This window comes from Penicillium psychrofluorescens (genome assembly GCF_964197705.1).
Source record: "Penicillium psychrofluorescens genome assembly, chromosome: 2".
Lineage (NCBI taxonomy): Eukaryota > Fungi > Ascomycota > Eurotiomycetes > Eurotiales > Aspergillaceae > Penicillium > Penicillium psychrofluorescens.
This window is the reverse complement of record NC_133440.1, coordinates 3,095,118-3,116,803: the sequence shown is the minus strand read 5'-3', so window position 1 is coordinate 3,116,803 and position 21,686 is coordinate 3,095,118. Positions and strand designations below refer to the sequence as shown.

The 21,686-nt window shown below is 52.8% G+C and overlaps 7 protein-coding genes across 7 annotated transcripts; 3 read left to right on the top strand and 4 right to left on the bottom strand.

Annotated features, from left to right (window-relative positions):
* Positions 1-2,183: 2,183 nt before the first annotated feature.
* On the bottom strand, positions 2,184-3,255 carry PFLUO_LOCUS3355 (uncharacterized protein; the record flags this gene model as incomplete). The annotated part of the gene is made up of 3 exons (XM_073780593.1): positions 2,184-2,266; positions 2,319-2,733; positions 2,791-3,255. The coding sequence occupies 3 exons, from the start codon at positions 3,253-3,255 to the stop codon at positions 2,184-2,186; spliced, it is 963 nt and encodes a 320-aa protein (XP_073637432.1).
* A 1,934-nt stretch (positions 3,256-5,189) lies between these two features.
* Positions 5,190-6,592, bottom strand: PFLUO_LOCUS3354 (uncharacterized protein; the record flags this gene model as incomplete). The annotated part of the gene is made up of 6 exons (XM_073780592.1): positions 5,190-5,615; positions 5,665-5,778; positions 5,835-5,929; positions 5,985-6,124; positions 6,176-6,402; positions 6,455-6,592. The coding sequence occupies 6 exons, from the start codon at positions 6,590-6,592 to the stop codon at positions 5,190-5,192; spliced, it is 1,140 nt and encodes a 379-aa protein (XP_073637431.1).
* A 1,907-nt stretch (positions 6,593-8,499) lies between these two features.
* Positions 8,500-10,322, top strand: PFLUO_LOCUS3353 (uncharacterized protein; the record flags this gene model as incomplete). The annotated part of the gene is made up of 2 exons (XM_073780591.1): positions 8,500-8,533; positions 8,590-10,322. 2 exons carry the CDS (start codon positions 8,500-8,502, stop codon positions 10,320-10,322), a joined length of 1,767 nt encoding a protein of 588 aa, XP_073637430.1.
* A 277-nt stretch (positions 10,323-10,599) lies between these two features.
* Positions 10,600-12,008, bottom strand: PFLUO_LOCUS3352 (uncharacterized protein; the record flags this gene model as incomplete). Its single annotated transcript, XM_073780590.1, has 3 exons — positions 10,600-11,109; positions 11,163-11,327; positions 11,391-12,008. 3 exons carry the CDS (start codon positions 12,006-12,008, stop codon positions 10,600-10,602), a joined length of 1,293 nt encoding a protein of 430 aa, XP_073637429.1.
* A 785-nt stretch (positions 12,009-12,793) lies between these two features.
* On the bottom strand, positions 12,794-14,097 carry PFLUO_LOCUS3351 (uncharacterized protein; the record flags this gene model as incomplete). Its single annotated transcript, XM_073780588.1, has 2 exons — positions 12,794-12,925; positions 13,012-14,097. The coding sequence occupies 2 exons, from the start codon at positions 14,095-14,097 to the stop codon at positions 12,794-12,796; spliced, it is 1,218 nt and encodes a 405-aa protein (XP_073637428.1).
* Positions 14,098-16,840: 2,743 nt separating this feature from the next.
* Positions 16,841-17,749, top strand: PFLUO_LOCUS3350 (uncharacterized protein; the record flags this gene model as incomplete). The annotated part of the gene is made up of 4 exons (XM_073780587.1): positions 16,841-16,869; positions 16,923-16,993; positions 17,042-17,089; positions 17,145-17,749. The coding sequence occupies 4 exons, from the start codon at positions 16,841-16,843 to the stop codon at positions 17,747-17,749; spliced, it is 753 nt and encodes a 250-aa protein (XP_073637427.1).
* A 1,417-nt stretch (positions 17,750-19,166) lies between these two features.
* Positions 19,167-21,383, top strand: PFLUO_LOCUS3349 (uncharacterized protein; the record flags this gene model as incomplete). The annotated part of the gene is made up of 1 exon (XM_073780586.1): positions 19,167-21,383. One exon carries the CDS (start codon positions 19,167-19,169, stop codon positions 21,381-21,383), a length of 2,217 nt encoding a protein of 738 aa, XP_073637426.1.
* Positions 21,384-21,686: the final 303 nt, after the last annotated feature.

Sequence of the window (21,686 nt, the reverse complement as noted above, 5' to 3'; positions counted from 1 at the left end):
CCATATGCAGAGTAATATATACTACCATGTACACCTCAGGGGTTGACGGAATGCAAGAAACCTTTGAAATTGCTTCTAAGACAGTCGTACTTCTTGGTTTAACAACCAATCTCTTTGGTCTTGCTTTAGGGTCTGTCATCCTCTCATCTTTGTCGGAGATATATGGCCGTCGACCGATTTATCTCATCTCGGTTTTTTCCTTCGGGCTTCTTATATTGCCAGTTGCTCTTGCGCCTAATATCGAGGCTATTCTTGTCGGCCGATTCTTCGGTGGTTTTTTCGGGGGAACAATGATTGCAAGTGCACCAGGGAGTGTAACGGATGTTACAGACGATAATTATCGTGCATTGGCATTAAGTTTCTGGAGCCTTGGAACTATGAACGGGCCTGTTCTTGGTATGATTCCCGCGGCGAAATAAATTTTACGGTGCATGGCTAATTCTAAGTTGGGTGCTGGATACACAGGTCCCATAATCGGTGGTTTTGTGTATGAGTATCTCGGCTGGCGTTGGATCAATTGGCTTGTCATGATCTGTACTGGAGTTTCCCTGCTCTTGATGTTTCTGGTCAAGGAGACCTATGCACCGGCTCTCCTACGACAAAAGACAAAACTCAAACGGAAAAAAACCGGTGATCAAAGGTGGTGGTGCCGTTTTGACCATAATGTGACAGGGATTCATGTCTTGAAGACAAACATGATCCGACCATTCCGAATGATCGTTTTTGAGCCTATATGGTAAATTTCTCTCTCCAGAATTTCTCTACGCATATGTTTCGACTATAGTAACTAATTTACTTTCTCGAAAAAGTGTATTCTGGAACCTGTATGTTGGGGTAGTTTATGCGGTTCTCTTCCTGTGTTTTGTGGCCTATCCTATTGTTTTCCAAGAGCTTCGTGGTTGGTCTGCAGGCCTTGCTGGGCTGAGCTATTGTGGTATCGGGACAGGCACTGCATTAGCTGTTGTGCTAGAGCCCGTGATTCGAAAATTTATTTCCAAGCACCCGCACGATCGACTTACAGGACGGCCAGCTCCAGAGGCTGCGGTTTTTGCCGTCTGTATCGGAAGTGTGCTGATTCCAGTCGGTGAATTTTGGTTTGCTTGGACCGCACGGCCACCCGTTCACTGGATTTGCCCTATAATTGCCGGTCTTCCATTCGGACTCGGGAATGGTTTGACGTTCATCTATTCAATCAACTACATGGCGGGAAGTTACACCGTATATGCAGCTTCAGCTTTAGCCGGCAATTCGATTGTTCGTTACGGACTAGCTGGAGTTCTTCCCCTTGCCGGTTCTAAGATGTACCACACCTTGGGGGCAAACTGGGCAGGGACATTACTCGCTCTCGTCGAGACGGTCCTCGTTCCTATTCCTTTTATCTTCTACAAATATGGCCATAGGATCCGCGAGCGAAGCCCCATGATTGCTAAAGGAACTGGCACGGAGTCTGTTGTTTCCTAAAGGCTTCTTCTTGTGCGTGAATAGAGATAAGAAATTTAGATTTATGAACGGGGCTTACACGGAAAGTCTAGCGTCCAGCGTAGAATACAGAATGAGCCTAGACGCTAGAAAGCAGAATCTAAACAATCCACCCTAAAATTTGAGGCCAATTACTGGCCGTCCTCCGTAAAACTTGCGATAGTTAATGATATCGTTCTTCTTATGCTCATTCTGTAGTTCATACTACGTGGATGTTCCTTTCCGTGCAATATCAATTTTCAGCTAAGATGAAAAGGTTCAAGAACTTCTTTTCTTTAATGTCCGCGACAAACATCAATCCCAGACCGGAGGGAGATAAGTATCCAGGTCATTTGTAAACAAGGTTTGTAGCCATTCCATTCCGCCACCTATCATCTCTCCAGGCAGCCATGCGTTTGGATCGGGTGCCGATAATCTTGCGTCACGCACTGTTTGAGCAGGCACTGTTGTCTCTAGCGTGTCGATTCGGCGAGAGCTAATAGGTGAAGCATGGACAGTACTTCCAACACTATGTAAGCCCGCATTATATCCACCATCATATCCAAATGATGGTGCCTTTCGGGAGCTGGAATTTCTATCTTGGTTGTGATCCAATGTATCAGATGCTGTCAAGGACTCTTCGATATGGTGGCTACCGATCTTCGGACTTCTGTGTTCAGATTCCTGAGTGCTTAGTGCATTTTGCGATTCTTCTGGAAAAGACATCAGTCTTTGAGCAGCTGCCTCTGGATGCCGCTCTCCTGCGGCAGGTCTCGATCTTTCATGGTCGGGAAGTTCCGATGTTGATCTGAATCGAGCTCCATTAAGCATGGATGATCCTGTAGCGCCAATTGCGATACTATGATGGCTCTCCTCGCTTGGTAGAGAGGCTCGAGTGACAGTGCCCAGAGTTGCAGTTGCCATTTGATTGAGTTTCCAGACAGCTCGGGCCATTCTACCAGATACCCATGTCATCCGGCAGTGATTCTCTAGCGATCTCGCCGCCTCCAATGTCAAATCTCCATAGGCACTTTTAAATGAAGGTTGCTTGATGATTAATCCCAACGCAGTTATAGTCGCGCCAGTCAGATATTGCAGGAATGGAAACGTGTACTTGGGGTGTTCCTCGGGGACATTGCTGAAGTCTTCGATGATACTCCGGGCCAGATTCATGCACATGACTTCATTCTCAATAGTTTCTGAGGATGATTGTTGGTGAGATAGCGTTCTATGGAGCATTGGCTTTCGGATTAGCAGATGAAGCGCAGACCACCGCTTGAAAATAGGTCAGCATAATTTGGAAGTAAGATCATTCAGGTACGATGAACGTACAATTCGCATGATCAATTGTTGTTTCACCTGCCACCAAGCCAGCCCTTCCGTCCTGCACTCTGTCGGAGAATAAGGGTCATACGTGAACTCTCGTTGGATTTCTTTTTGAGACTGAGTGATCAGATGCATCAGGTATTCATTGATAAAATGGCTGGGTGTGGATTCGGTCGTAGAAGCGCCATATAAGGCTTCCCAGACTTTCCCAATAACCGTTGAATAGGCAGTCATGGCGATCAGGTACGGCACTGGTGATGAAATATTCGCGCCCGACGCTGCATTGGGCACCGAAGACTGCGAGTCGTGGCATATTCGAAGCCACTCGTCACTCACATCTTGAGGAAATCCGACATCGACATTCACGTCCTGGATTAGAAATGGACGCCCTGTTTCAATAGCCAGCCGACGGTCCAAAAGGTAGATACACCACCACAGGCGGCGACACATCTCGCTCTCAAAGGTTCCCATGCCATCGACCACTTTGCGCCGGTGGAGCCCAATATGCTGCGCATGCGAGATGGTGAGAGCCAAAACCTTTTCGGCTGGGCCATGTGCATCGAGGCGAAAGAGATATACAACCTGGGCCCAAAAAATCAAAATCGAGTTTTATTCATGGAGAGAAGTTTTGGGGCCCTTACCATCAAGGTTATGGTCTGCAAAACAATGATCTGGTTATCACCATCGTGAAAACTGTCGAGAAGATCGCCAAATACATCTCTTCCCGCACTATATAAGCTCCAACCAGCCGAGTATTGCTCCTCTCCCAGATTCAGTCGCGAAGACTCGACACATTTTCCATTGGCAAGGCACAGGAGTATATGAGCGACCTGGATCCGATTCTCACTGTTTAGATGATCATTTTTGGAGAAGTCAAAGAGCTTCTCCCATGTCTCTTCGTAGAGAATCCATAATGTAGGAATATGTAGGAACGGAACAAGTATATGAACTTCTTCGCAAAATGTGCGCATGAAACCTCCCCACAGCTCTTTATCGGGCACAACCCCGTGGAAGTTTAGTACCTTGCGAACGTAGCTTGTCTGCCTCCACTCTAATGTATGATCAGATAAGGCCTCCGGGGACGGTGTCAAATGGGATCCAAAGGAGTGCCCTGGAGAAGTAGATCGCAACCTCTCATATATTACTCCCATCTGCTCTAACCGGCCTTCGATCATGGTAATGTTGTGTGCTAAGGATGTTTCTCCAGAGAATGTGGGCACGTGAGGCGAAGAAGTGCTGCCTTGACTTCGTGTAAGTGAATTGCCAGCTGGAATATCCTGTAGCGGCTGCTGTCCACCCGGCCCAGTGGGGGTTGTAAAAGTGTCTCCAAGGTGGTTCTGAGTGTGAGCTTGTGGGCGCATGATCAAGCTCAGATGATGTTCAATCCGACTGACTCGGGATAGAAGTTCGTTTTCGGTGCTCCTTTAAGTCGTCTCTCAGTCTTGGCAGATTCTCAAAATAAAACAGCAGCTATAAGCTCAGGCAGACTCGACTGACCTGTTATGTTCATGTGAGCGTCTGCTGGTCTCCCGCCATCTTCCGCGCATGTCAGTTGTCTTCCTCTGACAATCTCTTCCTTTTAGCATGCATGATTGGCATGGAGACCCTCCGTCACACTATTTAGATCAAGAAAATATGACTTGTTAGCAACTCTGCGTGATTCTCCAGTTTCCAGGTGATTACACTACCTTAATCTTTCGTCTCTGACAGTAACCGCTGACTGTGGTTAGCTAGAGTTCCAATTGTACAAAATCGCCATTTGAGCACCAACCACGCTTTGGAGACATAATTCCCCCTTTTCGGTCTTTTTGCTTGAGGCTCGCTAAGGGCTACACGGCTCGCATCTTGGTCCTGCGAAGGATCACTTGCTTGTGCTGGAGATTCGTCATGGCCAGTCACCAATGCCTGATCTCCGGTTTCTGCTTGCCACTGTTGACACTCTTTCATGCTGCGACTGGGTCATACACTCTGCGGGTACGGAATTATGGATTGCAACGCCGGCGGAATTTAAGCGGGGAAGGTAATTGTGGGTCTCGGAATTCACGGCATTTTGGAGATTGTCTCTAAAGAATGCCTAAGGCATACATACATCAACACGGCTATATAGGACCATATTTGTAAGACCCCACTGGGGGGCGGGTATATAGGTATAGAAGTTTTTAGTACATTGCTCATTACGGGCCTCAATTGAGCCTCCCTATATGTAAAGACAAGAGAAAAATTACAAAGACAAGCGCGCAGAAGAAAACGGGTATAAAAGATGTTCAACCCCCAAGGTGGTCATTCGACGCCATAGTCCAAAAAGCCCACAAAGCTGGAAAAGAAAAGTGAAAGAAAAGGTTGACATGGTGCTCTCATCTCTTTGGTTTTGATTCCGTTCACCTCGTTTCACTATTGGCTCTGTATCATCGTGACCCCTTCTCGGCACTATGAACGATTGTTTCGTGAATTACCTTGATACCGGCGTTCTGACTGGTGTGACTATTGGTGTCCCAATCTCCATCACCAGCGGTACACGTGGGAGGCTGTTGTCTCGATGTCGGCAAGATCATTTGTTCGTCGCTTGTGGTGTTCCATTGCGTGTCGGCTGGAATCGACAGGGGATGGCGGAACTTCTTGCGCTTAGCGTATCCGTTGTTACTTGCGTCGCCATCTGACAGTGGATATGCAGGATAGCTTTGAGATCCGCTCCGGGTGGTGAAGTAGAACCCGGCCCGGCGGGCTGCGCGACGGACTAATGGGTAGATCATCGGGATATTGCCGATAACGACGGCGACAAATGTCTCGCGACAGGCCCAGCTGCCAGCTTGCTCAGCACCATTGGCACCAGCCTATTGAAGCTTCAGATTAAAATTCAAAGTTATGTAGAGCAAAACCCACCGTCAGAATCAGAACACAGCGGAGGATACCAGCCATCATAACGAACAGGCCACCGCTAAACAGTACAAGAAGCTCAAGCTTTTCGCGCCACCGAAGTCTGGCCTTGAAAAGCATCTATTTTCAGATAATTTTAGAGAGATCTTAGCAATTCAACTGATGTCGGTACTCACTGGGGCAGGAATGCTGATCAAATAGACGTCTGTGGCAACATTTAGGACCACGGTCACGTAAATATCGATCTTGGACACAGCCGGTTGACAATGGTCTAGACATGTAGAGTCAGTTAAAGGGCATGCAGAGGGGCTTTGGTTGGAACTGACTACCAGGATTAGGGTTGATTTGCCAATTCTTGTGCATCGGATGGCACCCAAAAAGAATGGAACAGACCGTGGCAATATAGGTCACGGCGATCAAGCCATAGGCAATATGAATCCGAGTTCGCATGTTTGCCAGGCCCATACTGACTCAGGAGGTTAGTCATTGCTTTCTCGGATATGGTAGTGGGACACACGTCAATCGCGAGTAGAATATTGCCATGCATGCTTTGAGCAACCATAGAAGGAGTGTGTACAGGGACCAGCCGATCACCTGAATTTTGGATCCACCAATGCGTAATCGATATTCCTCGGAGTCGGGAGACAGAATGACCCGCTGCTCGTCTGTCATCGCATTGTTGGCAAGGCCTTTGAACCATGCGCCCACAATGTATGCAGCACCAGTTTCCAATCCGTACACCACCTGCAAGCGGTTGTCAGCTAGGGTATTGCATCGCTCTGCCAGTGCCACTTACACACGCGAATGGCATCAGATAGTCGTCGACCTGGAAATTACTGGGGCCAACCATGGTCCAGCGAGCAACAATTCGCAGGCTAATGATCACAATGGCCACCCCCAGTAGGGTGAACGCCTCGGTGACGAAGTCACCCATGGTTGTCTAAATGTGGGGATCTTTTTATTTGTGGACGGTGTTTCTTTCTCTCTTGGAGAGTTGTTAACAATGAAGAGACAAATTCCATCTCCGGGGAATTGTCTAGATAAAGACTAAACGCCAACCTAGCACACAGGGGTGTGGTGACAGCAGCAAGTTAGTATCTCGGTGACTTCGTCTCCCTCGTCCTGACCCCTGTCATTGGAACTAGGACGGACAAAGAAGCAAGGCCGCATACCCCCCAGTTCATTTATAAACACCAATCAAAAAAGTTATGGAACCCCCGCCGTCAGAGGGGCGTTGCGCTATCTGCAGAGCTAAAGATCCATCAAAGAATGGAGATCCGAACACGTGAAGACTAATTATGACAGGTCAGTGGCCTCTGTCACGGTCTTGGGCTCCATCGTTAACATCCACTGTTCGACACAATGCCTTCTGGTGGGCTCAAACGGTTTACGGAGAGGGCCTTATCTCGCAACTCCAAGATGGAATGAGGCATTCGGGTAAAAATCGAGACCATTATTGAGACGGTGACAGTTTCTCGAAATCTACACGGTGGGTTTCCCCCCGACGCCGCTCCGGCAGAGTGAGCTGCCTCTTCAGCGCTCGATCGGCATTGGACGACGGCAGTGTGATGGTCTTACAGTTTGCCAGGGCCGGGTAGAGGTAGGCTTTGTCCAACCTCAGATACCTGTAGGATCGGTTACATACTAGTTCAAGCGCCACGTCCATTGGGCCAATCTTTTCCGTTCATGTGAGATGGCGAGGGCGGCAGACTTTTCCTTTCCCTTTGTGTAGTGCGGCCAGAGACATACAGGAAAGCAATAAAACTGCTCATAGCCGGCAGTCCAGTCATGACAGGGACATGCACGGGATATCCAATTGCGATTGTCCCGCTGGCCGATTTCCCGCCAGATTACAGGCGCCGATCAGCCTGCCCGGAGATTGTCTCGAGCAATCCAGTCGGAGATGCTCAGATCGCCCGGGTCAGGGCCTGGTCGAGATTCATGGCACCGACTGGGCCAGGTGAGATCTGGATGCTGGAGTAACCATACCCGGACCGTGTGCACCTGAATTGAGTGAGTATGGTTGGTGACATGCGATCTTTTGGACAGTGCGGTAAACTACCACGTTTTCGAGGGCCAGGGGTAAAAAGAACCTTTGAGACTCTTGTACAAATATGATCATCGACACACAGCAGTCGGCCATTCATAATTGGACAGAGCAGAACCGAGGCGCTCGATAGTGTCCAAGTTCCATTACGATCCCGACTGAGATTAGGGGAGCCGCATGAAGCTTCCTGACTGAATAGCCTTCTCGAACCGGTTTGGCTTTGAATAATTAATGAACATCGCTTCATAGTGAATTGTAGGGCAACGGCAGGGGAGCCGCTAAACTCACGCCCCAAAAAGGATCAGAAACGGTAACGATCGGAGGGCCAGACCCGACGTTTGGACAGCATGGCTGGCAACAGATCAAACGACGGGCAGAAGCCAAACGGGCTACGATCCCGTCTAATGCTGGCTAGTCTGGTCGAATTAGACCGATTGCATGCCTAGGGCTGTCCACTATGCCGGGGGTGTTCCCGTCCAGATATCCAATCAGACGCGGGCAGCTCACAGTTGAAGCTCACGATTCTCATGCGCAAGTTAAGAATCGCCAAACGGCGCGGGAATCCCACAGTTCCACCAATAGTGGACTTGTCCGATTCTCCCAGTCTCCTTCCAGTAGTCTCCCACCCCCCGGACCCGCGCAGGCTGTAAGACGCCCAAAACTCTCTTTCTTTGTCGCCGTCCTTGCACTCGGCGCATCTGGTCGGGTATATAGCGTGGACTAAACCCTGGTCGCATTGCGTTATTTGGTCCTTCCCGACATCAAAGAAACACCACCAGCTTCCTCCATTCACGATGGAGTCCGTTGACTTGGTGGTCGTTGGCGCAGGTGAGCATTTCCCAATTTCTTCCACATCCCTATTTTTGACCGGTCTCCACACACAGGTTGGAGCGGGCTCGTCGCAGTCAAGACCTACCGCGAGGTCAACCCCAGCAGCAATGTACTGCTTCTGGAAGCCGCCAATTCTGTCGGTGGGGTCTGGGCCAAGGATCGACTGTACAAAGGTCTCAAGTCCAATAACATGCTGGGGACCTACGAGTTTAGTGACTTCCCCATGGACGAGGAGACCTTTGGCATTCACACGAGCGAACACATCCCAGGCGAGGTCATTCAGCAATATATGGAGGCTTATACAGCCCACTTCGGCTTCACCGACCGGATTCGGCTGGAGCATCGCGTGGAGAGCGCCCGGCATAACTTGGATGGCACATGGCAGCTAGCTGTGTCGCAGGGAGGCAAGACCACAATTATCGACACCGCGAAACTGATTGTTGCCACGGGAATCACGTCGCAAGCATATCTGCCGACATTTCCGGGCCAGACGAGCTTTGGTGCACCGCTCTTCCACTGTCGAGATCTACTGCAGAATGAGGCGAAGATCTTTCAACCCGGTCAGCGTGCAACAGTGTTCGGAGGCACCAAGTCGGCATGGGATGCGGCCTACGCATGTGCTACGGCGGGAATGAAGGTGGATTGGGTCATCCGCGAGTCCGGCCACGGTCCCGTCTGGATGGCACCACCATATGTGACCCCGTTGAAGAAGTGGCTGGAGAAACTCGTCACGACGCGCTTTCTGACCTGGTTCAGCCCCTGCATCTGGGGAGACGCGGATGGGTACACGCGTGTGCGCAGCTTTTTGCACAGCACCTGGCTGGGACGCAAGATCGTGGATTCGTTCTGGTCAATTCTGGCGAACGACGTGGCGCAGCTCAATGGCTACGACAACCACCCGGAAATGAAGAAGCTGAAGCCGTGGGTGAGTCCGTTCTGGATGGCCACGTCCATCAGCATCCTTAACTACCCGACCGACTTCTTCGAATTGATCAAGAACGGCACCATCAAGGTGCACATTGCCGACCTGGACCGGCTCTCCGACCATTCAATACACTTGTCCAACGGTGAGACGCTCTTGACGACGGCCTTGATCTGCTCGACGGGCTGGCGCTCCACACCCAACCTGCAATTTTTGCCGGAGGGCATCGACCGCGAGCTGGGGTTCCCGTGGAGTGCCGATCCGCTGGATGATGCGCTCGTCCAGGCCGCCGACGAGGAGATCCTGCGCCGATTCCCACGGCTCCGCGATCAGCCTCGACCAAATCCTCAGTTTCGACCCCTTGATGACCAGGCAGAGGCGGCCGTACCGCACCCGTTCCGGTTGACGCGGTTCATGGTGCCATTGGCTTTGCTCAAGGAGCGCTCGCTGGCCTTTATGGGTGTGACCATGAACTTCAACACGACCCTGGTCGCACAAACCCAGGCATTGTGGATCGCAGCCTACTTCGGCGGTCAACTCACGCCCGCTGCCCTCGAGCGCTGCCCACCTGCATTGTGCGCGACCATCTCGGATGGCAAGGCTGGCGGAGAGGATTCTGATCTGGATCTCGCCTGGGAGATTGCCTTGCATTCGGAGTTTGGCAAGTATCGCTACCCAGCGGGCTTTGGCCGCCGTAACCCGGACTTTGTGTTCGATGCTATTCCTTACATCGACTTCCTGCTCCGCGACCTGGGTCTGTCGCCCGAGCGCAAGCAGGGCCTGTGGGCGCAATGCTTCTATCCGTACGGCCCGGAAGACTACTGTGGTCTGCTAGATGAGTGGAAGCAGACCCAGATGAACTAGATGTGGTTGAGAGACAGGAGAATGCTTCACTAGTTTCTTCTACGTGCTCTTTGATGAACCCCTTCCCTTCGCGCGCCACGCGAGATACCCCTTGATTGGATTTGTCTTTTTCTGGAATTGCTTAAACTGTGGCAATTTCTACTGGTGGTTTTCCTCTATCTCTTTAGTGCAATATCGATATCCAATTGAACAATGTCATCAGTGAGAAATATCCCTAGGCCCACATGTCGAAGACCACACAGAGTCTACAGTCTACATGAGTCTACATATCAACCCGTTATTCTACCGGTGCAAACTGTTCGAATGCTGCAACTCCAGCCAGCAACGAGGGCTGTGAGACGGGAGGCGCCTTCGTGCCACCTGCAGCGCACGCATCTTGCTGTCCACTCTCGCTCTTCATGATAGTCCCGGTCATATTTCCAGTCCATCGCATATAATACTCTCCATCACCTGCAACCACAGTTCCCGCAGAGACGTTTACCTTCAGCAAACCCTCTGTCCCCAAGTCGAACTGCAGTCGGAATCCTTCTGGGACATCCCCAACGTGAGGTGGGTATCGCCCACCGGTAGTTCCCACTCTACCTACCGGACGGACTTCGAGAAGCGATGTATTACAGGATGAGACAATCGCTTGGCCATCCTTGGCGACGTAGCTGCTCACGTAGGTTGCGTTGGTGGGGTCGTTCAGGGCGAGGTAGCTGAACCACACAAGGGAATACGGTCCCAGGCGGCCATGGCCCCAGTACCAGCTCCGGACCGATTCCATGAAAGGGCGATCCGACCAGTTCTGACTATTGTTAGGAATGGGAAGACAGGACGTGAAAGGGATGTTGTCCTTACCTTATCGTGATACCCGGGGCCCTGGAACCTCAGCGGCGAACCATGGATTGTCAGGTCAACCATGCCCGTGGCTTCGGGAACGAGGTTAGCCCATCCAATATGGGGTGCGATCTCGAGAGTAGTTGTTCCTTCCTGGATTCCACACGGCAGATGAAGAGGGGCACGCTGTCTCGTAGTGTCAATACTTGATCTATACCAATGTAGAGTGCATGCATTCTCATCACCTACCGAAGTCAGAGTAAACCGCCCGTCAACTTGCATTTCCTTCGAATTGATGGTGATCGCATACTGAGACAGGTTGCTCTGACGAGAGGCCCAGCTGAAGCCCGATGATGCCCACTGGCCCGTGCTGGACACATTGCTTGTTCCGCCGACAACGGTGGCCACGGTGGCCGGGATGAAATCCGCAAAGACGGTGCCATTGGCAAACGATGCCCACAGGTACGCAATGAGAACGGAAGACTCGTTCGCGCTCAGGAACGGGAATGCAGCTGCCGACGAGGTGAAGAAGGTGACGACTAGCGAATCGCCGGGGTCAGCATCCGACACGGCGTCAAAGTACCACCAGTCGAAGACGGATGCGTTCACGACATCTATCTGTGGTGCGTCCAAACTGAGCAACGTTTCCAGGCTAAGGGTTCTGGATGGTGTCTGGATGTCAAATCGAGCATGACTAGTTCTGTTCTGAACCCTATTGGGGATGTGATATGTCCAGGGAAGAAGATCAAGGTCGATGCTGGCATTGATGGCCACTGACGGCTGGCGCAACGCAGCGGCTTGCTCCACGAAGCGAGCAAAGAAGAGGAGTATAAGGATGGCGCTGAGATTCAACCCGCAAGACACCATGATGAACAAGTATACAATTGAGGAAGGAAATTTCGCGGACAATCGTATTTCTATATGTCTGAAAGGGGTCTGTTTGACATATAAGTCGATTTTTCTGGCCCGGTTGTACATACATGTTGGCAGACTTGCCGTTCGCCCAAATAAAATCTCCGGGCTGCATCAGGCCCAGACAAAAGCAGTGGAGGCGTCTATTCAAGCGAAACCGCCATGTCGCGGTCGGGATCTCGATTTAGTAAGAGAACTGGGGCACGTTGCCCGATCCAGTGCTCAATAGAGGCGGTTTTGGGGGTTGGAGGGGATGGTGGGATCAGCCACCGTGGTACACCGTTGTCTACGCTAGAAGGCGACTGGTTCTAGAAATTCTCCGGCTGGGTGGGTCTGAACAGGATGCAAGAATGGCCATATATACCTGAGAAAAACACACCAGTAGCCGAGACACCGGGCTATCAGTTCATCGCTCGCTTCGGTTAAATCACAGAAGAAGAAACAGGGGATAAGTACATCCGTCACACATGATATCAGGCTGTTAAAAAAATTAATGACAAGCGCATGGAGTAGTCCAACAGAAGATCAAATCAACAAATCATCCCAAAATGCCAGAAACACAAACAACACACCCTTCGCCAAACAATAAATGGAAAAAAGAAAAAGCCATCAAACCCCGACTCCCGAGGCCTGTACTGTAGATACACTCTCCATCTTAGTGGTCTCCACATACATACACGAATGGAGGTTTGTGAGAGATGGAAATGCACAAAATGTAGAAACGAGGTCGGTCCAACCCGTCAGACATGTCCATTCATGATCGGGCTCCCGTCCTCACTCAATCCGCTGCTCTTGACCGATTCGTCGGCAGTCCCACTCAGGTTTCGATCATCGGTTTCGTCTTTGCCGCAGCCCTTGACGAGAATATGTCGCTGTGAGAGGGAGTCAGCACACCAAAAAGAAAAAAGTTACGCCAAAGGGGCCGGGGGGGGGGGGGGGGGGGGTAGAAAAGAGGTACCTTCAATGCGTCCTTGCGGGAGAAACTCTTGTCACAGTGTTTGCAAGGAAACGGTTTAACGGCCAGATGGATCCGCTTATGTCGCTTGAGGTCGTGATTGCGATTGAAACTTTGCGGGCATTGATCGCACTTGAACGGCCGATCGGCCGCCGGAGCAGGCATGCCATGCGGCGGTTGGTGGGCGCCATACATGTGCTGTGAATTCGCAACATGGCCGCTATTGAACCCGGGCAACAGGCCTGCCTGCATGCCTCCCATCATCGACATGGGGGTGTTCGGACTGTGTACATTTGTCATGATTGGACCATTCATGGCCGGCAGAGAGTACGACGGCCACGGCTGGCGAGAAAAGCCGATGTGTGGTTGTCCAGTGGACGGGCTGTGTGAGGGCATGCGCCCTTGGGCATGAATACCTAGCCCGGCCGACCCCACGGGAGAAGGACCCCCGTATAGGTGAGCGTATCCGCCTTGGTGCGGACTGATCAGCGGCGGAGAGGCGCCGTACATGGATTGCGCCTTGTGGTGGGCGTACGGGTCATGGGCCGATAGCGACGGCGGAGAGGTAGCGGGTGGGTAGATTCCGCCAGCCATATGAGACATGGTTGAGGTAGGAGCAGGGAGTGGCTGTGGAAATGAAGACATCGACGGCACCTCATGGGCCGAGAGGCCGTCGGTGGTAGGAGGAGATGTGATGGACGAGGCACGACCGACCAGGCCGGACTGTGGAGAGAAGGAGCTTCGTGCTGGGTAGACCGCGTGTGCCCAGGCCTGCGCATGCGGCGGGCCGGCTGCGTACGGATTGGGGTTGGACCAGTATGGGGGCAGATCCGAGGATCCCCCGGTGGAGGGTGCCAGCGCGTGGGATGGGGTGGCGCTCTCCCCGGACTGGTTTGTGGCGGGTGGCGTGAGCAGGTTCCCGACGCTGGCTGGGGCTTGTGATGCAGGCTGGCTGGACTGCGAAGGGTACTTGGACGTCGCCGCGAGGTTGAACGGCGGCGGCGGCAGCTCAAAGCTAGGAAGGGTCGGCGCTCCGGCACGGCGCGCATTCAACGGCTGGGCTGCCAGCGCGTCTAGCGCGGTGCTCATGCCCGGTGCTGCGAGGGTCGCCAGATTGGCGGACGGATCGCGCACGGCAAAGAGATCGGGAGCGTCGCCGAGCGACGGCGGGTGCGATAGATGGCTGGTAGAGGCAGCGTACGAGTGGCCCAATGTCCAATCTCGACCTCCAGATAAGCCCCCAGAAGGGCTAGATGGATCCAGGAGGGGCGGCCGTCGATCGCTGGGATTTGCGATCGGAGGGAATACTCGTAAGCCCAGTCTGGCGGGCAAGATGGTAGTGGAGAGTGTTGCAGACGAGCCTGTTCAGGAGGCAGCGGTCAAACAGCCTCTGCGCGTTGTAGTGGTGATGGTGGTGAAACCGCGAACTGAGACGAGCCCGACGACGGGGATCAGGGTGAGATGTCACGGCCACCGAATGCGCGAGACGTGCATGATCTCGAACGGAAAGTCACGGGCGTAGAAGTCGCACAGAAAAGCCTGTGGGAAGGGTTGGGAGAATGGTTGAGGGAATAAAGTGAGAGTAAGCTGAGAGAAAAGGGGAGGGGGAGGAGGAAGAAAGTAGAAGGGAAAGCACCGCAGCCGGCAGTGTATAGATTAGTGGTAGAGATAGCGTGGCGTTGGAAGAGGCGCCGAAGGGGAACAGCGCGGGGAGGGGGGGGGGAGGATATATGTGTAAGGTATGGTCCACACGGGTCTAGCCTAGGAGCGAAAAGGAAAGAAAAGAAAGCGAGGGGCGGCAACGTGGTTGACAGCTCTGGGTCTTGTCCTCCGGCTGGCCGATCCGAGTCATATTCAAATTAAAAGAGAAGGATCGAGATCTGATCGCCACTGGGGGACTACTTTGTTTCTTTCGCCTCCTTGCATCTGACAAGCGAGAAAAGAAACTCAACTACGAAGTAACTACGCGAAGGGAAGGGGGAAAAAAAACAAAAAGTCGCCACTACCTATTACTGCGCTAGGAATGCCAGACAAGACACGCGGATATTGCCCGGCTCTGCTAGATTAGCAACTTTCTCCGGTCTGGTCTCTCTTTCTCTGCCTCTCTCTCCCTCCCTCCCCTATCTATCAGGAGTTAAGACGCACGGACATGGCCGGGGAATGGCCAGAATACGAGACCCATGGGTGCTCGGGCAGCGGCAAGCGAGCAGGAAGCCATCTCATTCGCTCCGCGTCTGGGCGCGAGAGCCGATGTAGTTAGACTCTAGCCATTCCGGCATGTCAGGCAACTCCCTTGGTGTTGCTTTCTTTTTTTTTTTCCTTCTTTTTTGGCCCCTCCAAAGTAACCGAGCCGGTGAGACACCGCCGATTGGTCCTAGGTTAGTCCGATCCTAGAGTGATTGGAGTGGTTTGCACGGGCTCCACCCACGATCTGGCCTTGCCTGCAGCGTTGCCTCTTCTGAAACGATTAGCCTGTTCGTCGCTTGCATCCATGGAATGCATCCCATAGTTAGTGGGTGAGTTAGTCGGTTACAGGGTGAGATAGGGTTACCTCCGGTCTAGTCTGGAGTCAACTGACCCTCCTGGTTATTATTGCAAGACATCGACTCTTCTCCACACGGTGCGTGGATTAATATTATTGCCATCCGGGCTCCATTCAGTGCCAGCCCGACGGCCAGTCCTCCGTAATATGAAAATCTATAGTGTGCGGGTCTGGCCTGGTCGTACGCGTCGAGGAGCCGCATTCCAAAACACAAAAAAAAAACACCGATCGTCACTGCACCCATCGCCATCGGTTGGCAGCCGATTTGTCCAGGGCTATGCAAGGTGGCACCCTGGAACATCTCCACCCCCAACAGATCGTCACCCGCGTCGGGTCCTGCCGATGTGGCTTTGGACGAGGCTTGCGGCAGGCGTGGGTGCGGATCTTCTCGAAGCAATGAGGGCGTGTCGAGGGCCGGGAGATCGGCGATCGGGACTGCTGCCAGGGCTGAATGGCGTGGTGAGTACCGAGTAGATGGTCAGAGGGGGGAGTGAAAAGGGCAACCCCTGGGGAGGGAGATTCTAACACTGCCGCCGGCCCATCACTGGATCTATCAGATGAGAGTGTGTGAATCTCGCAGATAGCATCCAATGTTGGGTAGGGACATATAAATGTAGGGACGACATATCCCTACATTTAGTTCCAGTGAACAGATTGGTAGCACCATGCTATCCTGTCTCCCTTCTGAAGGCGAGCCTCCATCCAATCTGATAGTCTCCCCTGACCTTCAGATTTCGTATCTCGCAATAGTTCATGTCTTGTCTGATGCAACTCTCAATCAGACCAAGTTGATCGACGTGATCCCACAAGTAATGTGGCTAGATGGATGGATGTGTGGTGGTGGTGGCGGGAGTAAACAAAGAGAGGTATATATTTCCCTATCCAGACCCACGGGCGCAACATCACCGCTACCCATGCCCTATCCTATGTTCTCTATAGGGGTCACCTAGCCCTAAGTAACTGATTTACTCCTATTATTATGGACCCGTCCCATCGTCCGCTCTCACTTACTCACTTTCCCCTCGGTCGCAAGATATGACCACTGAAGATCCCGATGACATCACCGAGCGGAGTCCTTCTTTCCCACTTCATTGCTCTTCTCTCCCTCTCTTCTCCCTTCTAAAACATACATCCCAGTTCACCTTGACTTCGTGGTGACTTGCTTTTCCATTGTGCGTTACTCTCATGCAGTACAGACCGTTTCTGACTAGCCCCCTGCGAAGGACATTCCTCGCCTCGTCTAAACTATCTCCCCGTATTACTCGCCCCGTCCATTGCTCCTCGACAGCCATGTCCGGTGTTAGCAAAGCTTGCTGCTCGTGCGTGACACCTTTGCTACCATTAACCCGTTGCTGACCACTCCGGTGTGCAGGATCCCGCCCGTCGTCTCCAAGGGCTACCAGGCCAAGGGGGAGTACAAGCAAATCAATGGCCTGAAGACTTGTACGTACCGCATAGAACGACCAGAACAAACCCACTGACCCTTTCCAGATGTGACCGGCCCCGAGTCGGCCACCAAGGCTATCCTGATCGTATACGGTGAGTGATCATCCAATAGAAGGACGAACCGGGCACCGGCTGATGGGAGCTCCAGACATCTTTGGTTTCTTTGACCAGACTATCCAGGGAGCCGATATCCTGGCCACCTCCAATGAGCAGAAGTACCGTGTGTTCATTCCCGATTTCTTCGAGGGCAGCCCGGCCGACATTTCTTGGTATCCGCCCACCACCGACGATCAGAAGGAGAAGCTGGGCAACTTCTTCCAGACCAAGGCCGCCCCGCCCAACACTCTCTCCAAGATCCCGAAGGTTGTGGCCGAGGCCAACAAGCTCGCCTCGGGTGGCAGCTTCCAGTGGTCCATCTTGGGCTACTGCTGGGGCGGCAAGATTGCGACGCTCTCCGTCGGCGCCGACAACACCATCTTCAAGTCCGCCATCCAGTGCCACCCGGCCATGGTCGATGCCAACGACGCGAAGAACGTGAATGTGCCCATGGCCATGCTGGCCTCCAAGGACGAGCCGGTCGAGGATGTTGACGCGTTCAAGGCCGCCCTAAAGGTTCCCAATCACGTGGAGATCTTTCCATCCCAGATCCACGGCTTCATGGCCGCCCGATCGGATCTGGAGGACCCCGAGGTGCGTAAGGAATACGAGCGTGGTTACAAGACTGCTCTGGAGTTCTTCCACCTGCACGCGTAAAGAACGAGCCAAGGAACTCGATTGTAAATCATGATTAATTTCATCAATCAAAATCTGGTTTGCGATGACTGCCCGACCGTAAAAGTCTTTCCGTACATAATGGGGGTAGCATGGCGGGCGTTGTTTGTGGTCGTAGAAAGGAAAACGTCATGACTAGCCACTCGAGGCTCCATTCTTCTCTTCGCATTTTGTTGCTCCTTCTTTACATTCTTGGACCTTGCTGGCCAGACCTCGGCCATACTCGAAGTTCCTCCAATTACTGTAATTCCGTTGGGCCGTACTTTGGCCCTCGCCGCCCCGTTCCTTGGGTTCCGCCACCAGCCGAAACCCCGATTTGGCATGCCCGGAGAAGAAACCTCACGGTTGCGTGGCCTGTGATTGATCCTCTCAAGAATGAAGCTGGGTAAAGTAGTGCAAATCGCACAGCCCGGCTAAATTAACTGCACGGCCATACTGGACCATCAACTTACGGCGATGTCTTTCTTTGGCCGTCGCCGCTCCCAGTCGGATGCAGCACCTCCTCACGGTGCCAATGCCGACACACCAAGGCCCTCACAATTCCATCGATATATCCACCAACCCCACCTGGACCTTCACCGGGATGAATCCCCAGACGAGGGAATACTCCACGGTCTCTTCCGGAGGCGGAGTGATAGCATGCCATTGCCGGCCATCACTTCCGAGGAGCATGTGAGCGTGCAGTTTGTTCTTCTTTAAGCTCCTAGCTAATGCACTGTAGGGCCACGGGCATTCTTCTCGGGTCGAGGCCAGCCAGTTGTCAGGGTCGCAGAAGAGCGGCGATGCCCATCGACACGACACAAGTGGTGCCTCTTCCCATACAGGGCGCACCCCCATGTCACCTACAACTGGTGACCAGGACGAACCAAAGCAGCCTGGGAATATCCAGGATTATCTAGAATATCGGCTGGACTTTGCGACCCGATCGAAAACAGGAGATACCGAATCTTCGGCTCGTCCAGACCATCAATTGCTAACTAAAAATGATGTCAAAGCCCTTCTATCAGGCGCGCCGCACTTTTTGCTGGAGAAAGGCAAGCACGGGCGTTGGTATCCGGAGGTTATCTTTCCCTGGGATGATCATAATCCGTCTATCCAGCACCTGCGGGACCGGAAACTATTGCCCCATGCATCATTCACACTGTGCACACTTCATGCACATCTTCCAGTTCCAGACGATTGGGCAGTGAAAGGGGGAGTGCCGATTCGGCTGCATGATTGGCACCGGACCGGTGGTCCCAAAAGAGCGACTTTTGACGTTGGAGTCTTCGAGGTCCCAAATATGTTGTCCAATAATGGACAGGAGCCGGGCACAGTGGGATTCCGGCATTTTCTTGAACTTGCGGTCGCGGATCTTGTTCGATACAATGGCCCTCCAGAGCCTAGAACGCCTCCAAGCATGCGCCGAATCTCCACGCTTCCGGCGACGGAAGCATTTACATTGATGGAACACTATAATGATCCTTACTCCCAATGTCGCAGCGGTGCCGTATATGACCGTCATCGGCTCATCCGTGATGGGCCTTCCGCCTGGAAACGTATAGGAGTCCGAGACATCAATCTCCGGTCTCTGGTCAAACGTCTGAATTATTTGCGGCAATTTCGCCATGACATGCTCCTTGACGGGTCAACCCACACAATACTGGATATTGAGTCCTCACAGGAGCTTCACCATACCCTCTACACCCACTTTTTGCATCCTCCACCACGAGCCATAGAGACGAAATCGCGGAGTCTCAAATTTCAGATCAAAACATTAACGGTGGTACTGTCCACTCCTGGAGCATGGATTGATTTCTCTCTGCCCGAATGGCGCTACCGGGCCGGCCAGGTGCTCTGGGAGCCACCTCCGCATGAGGATGGAGATTGCCTTGACCTCAAAATGTGTGCCGACGGATCATCACAGGAGCCTTGGGTCCACCCTGGCATGGAGAGAAAATGGCTTTTGATACAGTTGCTCTTGGCGGCCGAGCTACTTCTGCGTCTGGATGCATTTGTTCGGGTCGGGATGTTGCACGATCCGCATGGTGTCCCGATCACGGTGCAGGAGCTGCACAATTTCGATAAACTTCTGAATGGAAAGGTGAATTGGGATCTGATTGTCGTCCGCCGTTTCCTTGATAGTCTCGACATCACATGTGCTTCGTCGCAATCCGAGTCGACTTTGGACGGCTCTCGGCCACCTGATAAGCCCCATCACTTTTCTCTGCTCGAGACGTTCACCCATCGTGGCTCGTCTGCCTCGCATGCCGATCTGCGATCCGCCTGGGAGTGCGACTTGAACTCGTCATATGTTCGGCAGCAACTGGAAGGACTTTACGTTTTTGCGGAGAACATAGCATGGCCGAGAATGGACGCCCTCAAAGCCACCATGAAGTCTAAACTGGGGAGCAGCGAGAATCCTATACTTCCTAGGGTACGCACTGGTGACAGCCTGAGACCAGACAAGACCCCGAAGGATGTTTCGGCGATGAGACTGGCCAAGGAAGAAATGTACACCCGCCAGCCATCTCGACGGCACCTCAAGCTCCGTAACGCGCAATCTCAAACTGGTGATCAGCATGAGGCTGAAGATTTGGGCTGGATCTCTCGGAGCTGGCTATCCGGGTTTGTGATACCGGGGGAGGGTATCAGCCATCTTCTCATGGCTACCCTCCTCGAGAATGACCCCGATGCAATTAAGCAGCTGGGGTCGACGATCAATCTCTACGGAGGATTTGTGTACGAAGGCCAGAGCTGGTGGAGCAAAGCATGCATTGTCGGACGGGTCTTATCCAGCTCGGAAGGAGCCAAGACATGTATGGGCTGGATCAACAGTGATATAGTTCCCCGCGATGCGACTACACTAGAACCCTTGCAGAAAGGGTGGTTTGAGGTCCCCGTGGATGAGGTGTTGTGCAGCTCAAGCAAAGCTCGAATCAAGCAGGGTGGCAGAGTGGCAATGGAGTCGACGCCGCTTGGGATGGGTGATATCACCGCAGAAGCGTTCACACTGCCCAAGGATGCGGCGAAGACGACGGCCACCGTCGATCTGAAGGCGCTGCACATGTCCGTGAACGGCTACCGAACCCCCAACAGCCAGGACATCATGGTTGCGGACGAGGCATCTATGTCCTTCTCGGTTTCAAGTGCCGGGCTCACGTCCCCATCTATGATTTCTTTGCCTCTGAGGTATAACGTGCGCTTCATCTCCGCGCACGAGTGCCGTCCACCGCTGGGATCCCCATGTTACCAAAACCCTAGCGCGAGCCCTGAGAAGGACCAGTCTACGACATCCAGATTGTACCACTGCACGCGTCTACCGGGCCACCCTCTACATAAATCCTTCCCATATCGAAACGTCCCACTGGCCGCTCTCGCCAACATGTCCGCACCGCCGGAGGTATCACGTTCATCCAGTCCATCCGCCACGCGAGGAGCCGAGTCGCTTCCCAACCTGGATGTTTGGGTCATTGACGCACGAGGAGATCGAACAAAGGAAACCTTTGCGCGGGCGTGGTGCGCCTCCGTCGGCTGCCATGCTATCATCGGGCGGTCTGGGCGGACATGTGTGGCATGTTGCATTCGAGAGGCTAGGGCCGTCGACATTCGGGTGGTGTTGCGCGTAGGCGATTGAGCAGTTAGAAATGAACTCGCATCAACCAGGATCTAGCTGCATTATCGGACTCAGATCTATTTCCGGCGCAGGAACTCCACGAGTTTCAGTTCGTCTTGCATGGCGAGCAGTCGCATTAACCGGCATATCAGGATACAGTCATACTGGGCGTGATTAGTAGTGTAACGTCGCACGAACAGTGTTGACGTTGGCTGTGGCCGCCGCCCCTTTTCGCATTGAAATTATGACCAACGGGCATTTCTTCCACGATGATTTGCTCGGAGGGCGTAGGGCAAACGAAATAAAAGGGCAGCACAGCCGCAG